We start from the raw sequence: 10,399 nt of genomic DNA, 5'->3' as shown, positions 1-10,399 counted from the left end.
ACCAACTCGCCTCCAATGTATTATCCAGTGCCCGATCTGCTTTCTGCCTTTCCATTTCGCCTGTGCTATGTTGATTGTTGCAAACTGTATACCTTGCTAGAGAATACGATATTTCTCCCCTTAATGCCTCAAACATTCGTTTTTCTCGTTCGTCGATTACCCACGATGTAGAAATATCATGTATATAGTAGTAAATACAAGAAGGATCTGGAATGTACTGGAACATACATGTAATCGAGTCAAGCGACGATACCTAGTCATATACTAGATGACTCGACTATAATGTAAAGGTATAAATACGGGTGCACTCGACCGTATAGTACCTCATCCTCTCTTTCTCTATTCACACTACTGTCTTTACTATCGTTTTGTATTGATATAATTCTATTTACAAACTTATTCTTTCTACAGGTTATGAGCCCCGATTGAACGCTTATAACCAACCGTAAATAGAATATATAAACCACTTACCCGAGTACACTCAAACACAATAAGAAATGGCTGAGAAAACACCAACCATTACTGGTGCAAGCGGATTGCACCGAATCCCATCCCTCCGGGGAACTGAGAATTACAACACATGGCGTATACAGATGGAAGATATACTTACCGATCTCGATCTGTATAGCTATGTAGACGGCACAAATGAAAGACCCGAACCTAAGATAAAAATCAGGGTTACTGGTCGCAAAGACGATGATGGAAACGACTTACCCAATCTTGAAGTAGGCAATGATGATTCCGAATACACGGAATGGATCAAAGCCGATCGTAAAGCACTGTCAAATATTAGACTAAGAGTCGAAGGGAACGTACTTACACACATACAATCATGTAAATACTCCGCCGACGCTTGGAATCTCTTGGCAGCAACATTTCAAGTTAAGGGTACTGTTGGACTAATTGACGGGCAGTCAGTATGCACATGCCCGCCCCCAAATTGGGACTAGTCCCGATCACCTAATGGGCGTCTACTCGGCTCCTGTAGTTGCTTCTGCCGACTCCGGCAATGCGGCCCGTACCGTACCGGCCTGGTCTGTTACGGATACCAAGTGCCACGTGATCAATTGTGTGTTTGTTCCATTGTAATTAGTTGTTGAATACCATATTGGGCTCAATGGCAGTGCGCTTTGCACCTATTCTTACACCCGAGAATATTCACAAGAGTCCACGGAAGCCAACTGTAGTATTAAGCTCAAAGGTCAGAATTTTCACCTATCATATTATCACAGCTATTTATGCACATACAACAGGTTCCCATCTCCCATCTCAACCTCTCTGATGGGCAACGGACAATAATCTTAAAGACGTACCAGAACCCAAATGACCCATCCATCACTGATATACACTTTGACCACAATAACCAGGCTGAAGCACATAGGCTACTCTTAGCACATAGGCTTGATGCTGAGTCTCTTGACCAACCAGCCAACAAGTGGTGCGCTCAATGGAGTAATGGACCAAAGGAGAGATTTAAGCATATCCTCTTACAATGGTGTGTTCATTTTTTGATTCTTCAAAGGAGGGGCTCACCAGTTTGATAGTTATTGTGGGTATCATCATCAGTCCCGGAAGGCATCAACACGCCGTGTACCCTATGACTTTACTGGATGCCTTGCGCATATTGAGATCATTACTGTACAGGAAAATGGACTCATTGCACGGGTTCATGGGATGTTATTTCACCATCCCGAGTGTCTACAAGCCAAGTTAAAACGGATACCTATGCTGGAGCTACATCCAAGTGTATTTGAAGTAGCACTACAGCAACTTAGGAATGGGGCAGCGTGAGTCATATTTGTCAGTATTCCTATGGACAAGCTAACACCTAATGCCAGACTTACTGAGATACAAGACAAGAATCGCGCCATGGTGGAAGCACACCAGTACCGGGAGCAAACAGAGTCCCTGGGGAAGTACCAATACCTCCTCCGACGTTATGATACCGCAAGCCTATACACTCAGTACTACCGCACACATGGGATCAACATCAAGGAGAAAGCTCACCTCAACATCCACAACTGGCTTGATCCCAAGTCCAAAACCTATCATCCAACTCTTGCACGTGCAATATTCCATTATGCTGCCCGAACAAGCAAGTCAACCCGACTCGAAGTTTGCATTGCAACCGATGAGATGAAAGAGGCTGCCTGGCGTTATGGGCATCTCCGACAGATCCTCCTTGATGGAACATTTGGAGTCTGTGACCGGAGACTCCTCTTGTTTATTGTGATGGGGATAGATGAGCAGTTTCATGGAGTTCCGTTGGCATTCTTGCTATTCTCGGCACCGGGGGGGAATGAAGCAACCCACGGGGGATACAACATTCAAATCCTTGTCAAGATGTTATCACGGTGGAAGGATTCGGTGACACTGTACTGGCAACAAGAGTTCAAGCCTGCTGTGGCCATTACAGATACCGACGTCAAGGAGCGGGGTGCGCTTGTGAATGTCTTCCCGGACATAAAACTCCTTCTCTGCCGTTTCCATCTCCGTCAACGATGGGTCAATAACCGGAAAAAGTGCTTACGAAGCAAATTGCCCGACCACAAGGTTGTCCTTGATCGCCTGGTTGTACTCGAGCGTCGGCTAATCGAATCGATGGATTTCGATACCGCACAGGGCCTAGTAAATGAGGAGATCAGTGCACTGAATCGACTAGCGGAAAGTAGTGCTTATGCCAGTGCCGCTGGAAAAGGATTGGCTCACCTTGGTTACCTATCGTCGTGCTGGGTAACCAAGGCACTGTGGGAATGCTGGTCAAATGGTGGGCGATGCGCAGCAGCGGCGGTGATTGGGGTTGCAGTCCGTGAGGTTGTAATGACGAACAACCACCTCGAATCATTTAACGGGCTCCTGAAGCACAAAATGCTGAAGGGGTTGTCTCGCGGGGGTCGAAGAATACGAGTTGATGTACTCGTATTTATGCTGGCGCTGAAAATTGCGCAGAGCATATTCCAGAAGCGACGACTCGAGGAGGAGGAGCGTAAAATGCTCCAAAAAGCGCTGGAAGGGGTCCCAGGCGCAGACGCATTATTTGGGACCGGCCACAGCAATCATCGACCAATCGAGACTCCAGTCGCCTATCTCAGCCTGGACGCAAGCCGAGACAACGAAGCTCATTTACTGACCCAGCAGAACCGTCTCAGTAAACCAGCCATACACGAGAAGGGTATTCGACTTACCTGCTGGTCTACAAGGTCAATAGACCTGTCGGGAACCCCAACTGCGTACGATATTTGGCTCGGATTCGACGGGGTGGCATTATGCACATGCCTGGACTTCCAGCAGCGTGGCGGTGCATGTAAACACATGCGGGCTGCAATATATCGAGTTCGTGACCTAAAATTGTGGCTTCGGCACCACCAAATCAACGACCCGATAGTACACACCCCAAATATCGAAATACCCACCAATAAAGCTGCAGCGCTGCAAGCAATTGCTACTCGATACGGCCCTGGTGGTCGAAATGTCGCCCAAAACGCGGCCGTGCATATCGATTTGGGACCTGGGGAGGCGGCTGGTGCTTTCGAACAAGCGGCTCGGTGTGTAAACGAGGCATTAGAAGGAGGTCTTTTGGGCGATTTAGACGATATTGACGAGTTTAACGACGAGGATATGTTGGATTTGGAAGGTGAGGGATACGGGGAGGAGGATGTGTCGTCTGGGGATGACTTGGGGTTGTCGTCGAGTGATGATGAGGTAAGTTCGAACAATTAGTTCATTCAATTTCGGCGCTTACCCAGCTATTCAGTCACGATTACCTTCGAACAGCGCTCGGGGTGTCGCTGAGCAAGTTATCGCTCGAACTACGTATGATATTAAGCGACAAGTGAAAGCAGCACCTGCTATTCATGCCGCGCTTGATCAGTTTACCCACCGGGACCTAGAAAACTCCCAACATCGATCCGCATACGAACAATATGCCGATGTACTCAAAGGACTTGCGGCTCGAGTTCGCAGCCGCCTCCTCTCGGCCCCCCACCATACCTCATCGCAAACAAACACCCAACCTCCCACCTCGACACAACACGACACCAGCACAATCCCCATTCCCCCGTCGCCAGAAAAACGGCAAAATCGAAAGGAATCGCATAGTATCCATTGATTCCCCCCCCCCCCGGTCTCCTCATCTACTCAGCTATATTCCGTAATTCAGCCGCTACCCTACACCCTTGTAACGCCACTTCGATGCGACTCGTAGGTTGATTGACTTTGTATATTTACTTTGATCTTTGTGTATTATCTTATCGTGTAACTTATGTAATACATCTATCGAACACAAGCAATATTCGGCAATAACGCCGGGAACGGCGCCGGTACGGTACGGGCCGCATTGCCTGAGTCGGCGGAAGCTTCTCAGGAGCCGAGTAGACGCCCATTAGGTGATTGGGACTAGTCCCAATTTGGGGGCGGGCATGTGCATACTGACTGCCCCTAATTGACTTACGAAGAAAGTTCTTCAGCCACAGGATGTCGGACAGCAAAGACATTGAGGAACACATACAACGTATGCGTGGATGGTTCCAACAAATCAATGACATTGCACCAAACTCGTGCACTGAAGCCGATTGGATAACCACGTTAGTAGCAAGCCTACCTGACTCATGGGACACGTTCACCCAGTCTGTAAGCTTCGAATTCGACACTGAAGACAAGAATAAATTAGCCAATCAAGTGAGTGACCTACGCTCACGTATTATGGCCGAAGCACACCAAAGAAATACCCGACAACCTGACGGTAAGACTTTCTTTGCTACAAATAAACCAAGCTTCAATAAATTTGTACGTACCAATATGAGTAATAAAGGCCCAGATAAGTCTAAATTGAAATGCAATAACTGCGGAAAGATTGGACACTGGGCAGCCAAATGCCAAGGTCCAGGTGGAGGCGCATTCAAGCCCAACCATTCAAATAAAGGCGGTCAACCAAACAGAAGATTCAACACACCAGGAAAAGCTAGGAATGGCAATGCCCGCACGCATATAGCCATAGCTAATAACTCTGAACATAAAGAATATGCGTTCTTGACCCTTGAGGACAAAATAAGCCTGATAGGCAAGACCCCCAACACCTGGATAGCAGATAGCGGCACTACTACTCACATAGCAATTGATTGGAATGCATTCTCCAATTATACCAAGTCATCCGGCTACATTGCCGGAGTCACTGGCAAAGAGCCAATAATGGGCCGCGGCACTGTAGAGCTATTGTGCTTAAATAATACAGAGAAGAACAAATACACAAAGATTAGGCTCACCAATGTAGCTCATGTGCCAAGTTCACCCGCAAACCTAATCAGCTTATCATTAGTAACTGATAAAGGCACTAGAATTCTGATGGATCAGAATGAATTGCAAATACTAGATAAAAACAATAGACCAATCATTATTGGATCAAAGTTGAAAAATCACAAACAAGGAAACCTTTGGAAGATCAGCGTGAAACCCATAAACAATTGCAATCAGAAGCTTGAGAACAATAAACTTACTGAAATAGTACTGACCAAACAAACCGGACGCACATGGTTTGAATGGCACAAGGTACTTGGGCACATTGGCCCGCAAGCACTCCAACAACTAAAATCCAACAAAGCAATCAACGGAATGGAGATAATAGAAGACAACATTGGACTCAACTTTGAATGCAACATATGTATGCAGTCAAAAGCACACACCCAACCATTTCCAAAAGAATTGCAAACCAAAGTGTCTGAAATTGGCAAATTAATTGTTACCAATGTATGGGGACCTGCTCAAACTACATCTATAGGACAATACAGATATTATGTATCATTTACTGACGTTGCAACTAGATTCACTTGCTTAGGATTTCTCAAACATAAGGATGAAACTCTGAACAAGTATAAAGCATTCAAAGCAATGATAAATACACAGAAAGATAAAAAGATAAAGCAAGTACGCTTTGACAACAGTTGCAAATTTGTAAATAAAGATTGGATCAAGCACACTAACCTGAAAGGTACAATTTTAGAAACCACGGCCCCATACTCAGCGCAACAAAATGGTATTGCTGAAAGGTTAAATTGCACATTAGCAGACAAAGCACGTGCAATGCTACTCAAATTGGGCGCACCAAAGTTCCTTTGGAACAAAGCAATTGTGTACGCCTGTTACCTGAAAAATCAAGTACCAATGCAAGTGCAAGGAAAGTTCTGGAAAACGCCGTTTGAAGCGTTTTGGGGTAAGAGACCCAATGTAAGTGTACTGCAACCATGGGGAACAAAATGCTACGTACTGGATCAGGGGGAGAGCCACTCTAAGTTAGAATCAAAGACGTTCACGGCTCTATTTACTGGCATATTGGACATTCAAGGCAAAAGCTGGCGTTATTACAAAACAGGAGCAAACTGTATATTGCACTCATGCAATATATTGTTCCCAAGAACCCATACACAGGCCAATAACATACACAACAACACGGATTGGGGGGAATTGGTTGTTCCACCTGCTGAGGGGGAGAGAATGACTTGCACCAACAGCACTGCGGAACAACGCAACAAAAATGCTAGAACAGGGGGAGCAAATTGAGTCAGTGAACAAATCAAGTCAGAAACAAAACATACTAGTGAGCTGAAAGATATAAAAAGCAAAGGAAAGAACAAACAGAAAGCATCAAACTCACCAAGCCAATCTACTGAGCCTAAACTCACTACTCACGCTGCTGTTCCTAAACCCAGCTCTACTTGTTCTAAGCTTACTATGCCCCACTCTGGGACTTGTCTTGATACTGCTGAATCTGCTTGCAAGATCAATGCAAACCCCTCCCTCAAGTCCTCTGGCGTCCAAACCCGTTGCCAAAACCCCAACAAGCCCAAGCTCACCTTGGACACCAACTACAGAGGTGTCAAGATCACTGTCAAAGACACTGCCGCCGCTCCCACCGGTTTGTCTAGCCCAAACATCCCTGGTGCATTCACTAACTACATTACAGAACTCAACAAATACTGCAATGACTCAGGAAGCAATTACTCCAACGCATACATCCTTGGAACAAGCGCAAATCAACACAATTCAGTCACCAACATCACCTTGTTTTGTTCCCACATCCCCTTGCTTGTCTCCAACACCTTGTCTATTATATCCGCCCCAACTATCCCAACCAAACTTGCCTCTGAATTGGCCGCACAGGAGGAACCACAGATCCTGGCCTTCACCCCAACCAGTGAGTTGGCTGGACAATTTGGTGAACTCAAACTTACCTCAGAACACTTCCCACCACCAGCAGAATCCATCCTGGAGACCTTCACAAACAACAACCCGCACTGGGTTTTTGCCGCCAACCTTCCGGCGACCAGCAATAACCCAACCACTGAGGAGGCATTATTGGGACCGGACGCGGACAAATGGAAGGCAGCAATGGAACAGGAGATTGCAACCTTGGAGAAACAGGGAATGTACAACACCTCAACGCTCCCACCAGGCAGGAAGGCAATGGGATGCCAATGGGTACTCACAATCAAACAAAACAAGGAGGGCCAACCCATCCAATACAAGGCGCAACTAGTTGTGCAAGGTTACAGCCAACAGCCGGGTATTGACTATGGCCAAACATTTGCTCCAGTGGTACGTTTAGATTCTATCCGTACACTCACATCACTTGCCAATCAAAATGATTGGGACATCCAACAGCTTGACGTTACATTGGCGTACTTACATGCCAACGTTGAAGAAGAGCTTTACATGCGTCAAATACCATACTTTGACAACAGATCCAGCAACATTCTGCGCCTACGCCAATCACTATACAGCCTTAAACAAGCCGGATGCATGTGGAATTGTATGTTTGATTCCAAAATGAAGTCACTTGGCTATTCACCTTGCTTAACAGACGCCTGTGTGTACCACCGGATCATGGACATATCTGGCAAACTCTACGTATCAATTGTTGCCGTCCATGTTGATGACTCAATCATAATTACAACCCCCAACAACACCAACTTTGTAGTATCTGAATTACTTTGTGAATTTGAGATGCGCAACCTTGGACCCATCCGTCATTTTTTAGGTATACATTTCAAACGGTATAGACAACAAGGTATGCTTGTACTAAATCAAAAGGCATATATTGACTCAATTGTCGATATTGCAGGCCTTAAAGATGCATACCCAGCCAATACTCCAATGAGTCCAAATGTGCAACTTACACAATATGATGGAATTAAGCCAAAATTTCCATACGGCATATTTGTTGGTAAGCTGCTATACGCTGCACTATGTACACGGCCCAATATTGCTTATGCGGTCACTCATTTAGCTCAATACACAACATGCTATGGTCCCGCTCATGTGACGGCAATCAAACAAGTTATACGTTACCTTAAAGGAACATCATTCCTTGGGCTATTGTATAAGCAATTGGAGGCCAAAGTTGGATTTGGAGAAGTTGGCTACTCTGATGCCAATTGGGGAAGTAACTTACTTGACTGTAAGTCTATTTCCGGCAATGTATACTTATTGGGCAGAGCCGCCGTTTCTTGGTCTGCTAAGAAGCAACCAACGGTCGCATTATCGACCATGGAAGCAGAGTACATGGCATTATCACACGCATGTACTCAGGCAATTTGGTTCCGTCAATTCTTCCAGGAACTATATTACCCAGCTGACGCTCCCACACTCATACTTTCAGACAACCTTGCCGCCCTAACGTTATCCGTTGAGTTGCAGTTCCACGGTCGTTCAAAGCACATCGACATTTGCCATCACTTCATGCGCAATACTATTGAGAAGCGTATGATCTCTACGCTGTATGTGCCATTGAACAAGAACCTAGCTGATGCGCTTACTAAAGCCCTACCAGCACCGCAATTTAATTACCTGACAAACGCAATTATGGGCAAACAGGTATTTGAAGGACCCAAAGAGGAAGAAGCGGATTAGTGAAACTGAATGATGAAGAATTAGCTGTATAACTGAAAGACTGAAACCTGAATGAGATTGAATGTGACTGAATGAATGTAATATTTTCTCTTTACATGTATCCTTGCTTGCCTGATTAAGGGGGAGTGTAGAAATATCATGTATATAGTAGTAAATACAAGAAGGATCTGGAATGTACTGGAACATACATGTAATCGAGTCAAGCGACGATACCTAGTCATATACTAGATGACTCGACTATAATGTAAAGGTATAAATACGGGTGCACTCGACCGTATAGTACCTCATCCTCTCTTTCTCTATTCACACTACTGTCTTTACTATCGTTTTGTATTGATATAATTCTATTTACAAACTTATTCTTTCTACACACGACTCGGACAAGGATCTGATTAGACGAGAAAATACGAATATCCGAGACCGGGAGGTCGGCGAAATAAATTGGCCAATTAACACTTTCTTTACTTGATGCGCTATTTTTACCGGATCGAAGATTATAAGTGGGATCCACCTAGCGTCTGTTGTAGGAGTTAATCAGGTAAAAGGAATACGATTGGCAGGCTCACAGGATTGTAGGACAAATGGTAGACTGTTGCTTTCTGCTGTTGAATTCAGGTTAATCTGTTGCGAAAAAAATGACTCCCTGACACATCGCATATCCTCTATTTCTGCTTCGCATCGATCTATGTTTGGTGAATCATGCGAGCTCGGAGTTCTGTGCGAAGTATTCACAAATGGATTGACGAATGGTATTGGGGAATCGACTGTAGTGGGATTGAGCAAAGCGTTCATGAGATTTGCCTTCCCTGATGTCGGTTTGAGGTTATCTGAGTTCCGAATAGGAGCGGAAAGTAGTGGATAATCGCATGTTTTAAGAGAGTCGAGCGGCAATACAGTGTTGCCTGATGACGTTGATGCGGATGAACATTGCTGTATTAAACTGTCCCAGGCAGTGCTCCTCGGAAACGTCGTATGAAGATTAGAGCCCATGGGATAATCGAATGGGCCAACGAGATCGAGAGCATTATAGGTCTCCTGTAGCTCTTTTTCGATTTTTTTCACTTGTTCACTTGGAGGTCTTGGAGCCGGCTTTGTCCGTTGTATCGCATACCGTCCGGTACATGTTAGATACTCGTACTCGCAATCAGACCCGGCTTTCGTACACCTATGAATCCCTTAAATGGCCCCCCTCTTTGTTGAGTTGATATACTTACCGAAGACATTTCGGTTTCGCCTCGTCACACTTTTTGCGTCTTCAGCACATGAACAATGTTCAACAACCAAACCACAATCTTGTAGTATGTACTCACTTTGATTTGCATGCATAGCAGCCTGTCGTTGATCGTATGGACATAGTGCATGAGAGGGAAGTTGACTGGTGGTTGCATATACGTCGATTCGGTGTATAAATTATTATCAGAAATGCTGTGATCCCAATCTCGAAGTCTGAATGGACACTTGTGGGCAGGGCGTACGACGTGCGATCGTCAGAAGGTTG

The 10,399-nt window shown here is 45.3% G+C and overlaps 2 protein-coding genes across 2 annotated transcripts; both read left to right on the top strand.

Annotated features, from left to right (window-relative positions):
* Positions 1-497: 497 nt before the first annotated feature.
* RhiXN_00063 (uncharacterized protein) lies at positions 498-4,108 on the top strand (the record flags this gene model as incomplete). Its single annotated transcript, XM_043319882.1, has 7 exons — positions 498-812; positions 919-1,069; positions 1,125-1,201; positions 1,254-1,495; positions 1,545-1,787; positions 1,839-3,702; positions 3,755-4,108. 7 exons carry the CDS (start codon positions 498-500, stop codon positions 4,106-4,108), a joined length of 3,246 nt encoding a protein of 1,081 aa, XP_043178894.1.
* Positions 4,109-4,473: 365 nt separating this feature from the next.
* On the top strand, positions 4,474-8,901 carry RhiXN_00062 (Reverse transcriptase; the record flags this gene model as incomplete). The annotated part of the gene is made up of 5 exons (XM_043319881.1): positions 4,474-5,213; positions 6,612-7,801; positions 7,853-8,059; positions 8,114-8,215; positions 8,279-8,901. The coding sequence occupies 5 exons, from the start codon at positions 4,474-4,476 to the stop codon at positions 8,899-8,901; spliced, it is 2,862 nt and encodes a 953-aa protein (XP_043178893.1).
* Between the last annotated feature and the right edge of the window lie 1,498 nt (positions 8,902-10,399).

This window comes from Rhizoctonia solani, chromosome 4, assembly GCF_016906535.1.
Source record: "Rhizoctonia solani chromosome 4, complete sequence".
Taxonomy (NCBI): domain Eukaryota; kingdom Fungi; phylum Basidiomycota; class Agaricomycetes; order Cantharellales; family Ceratobasidiaceae; genus Rhizoctonia; species Rhizoctonia solani.
The sequence above is the reverse complement of the archived record's forward strand: the minus strand, read 5'-3'. Positions and strand labels throughout refer to the sequence as shown.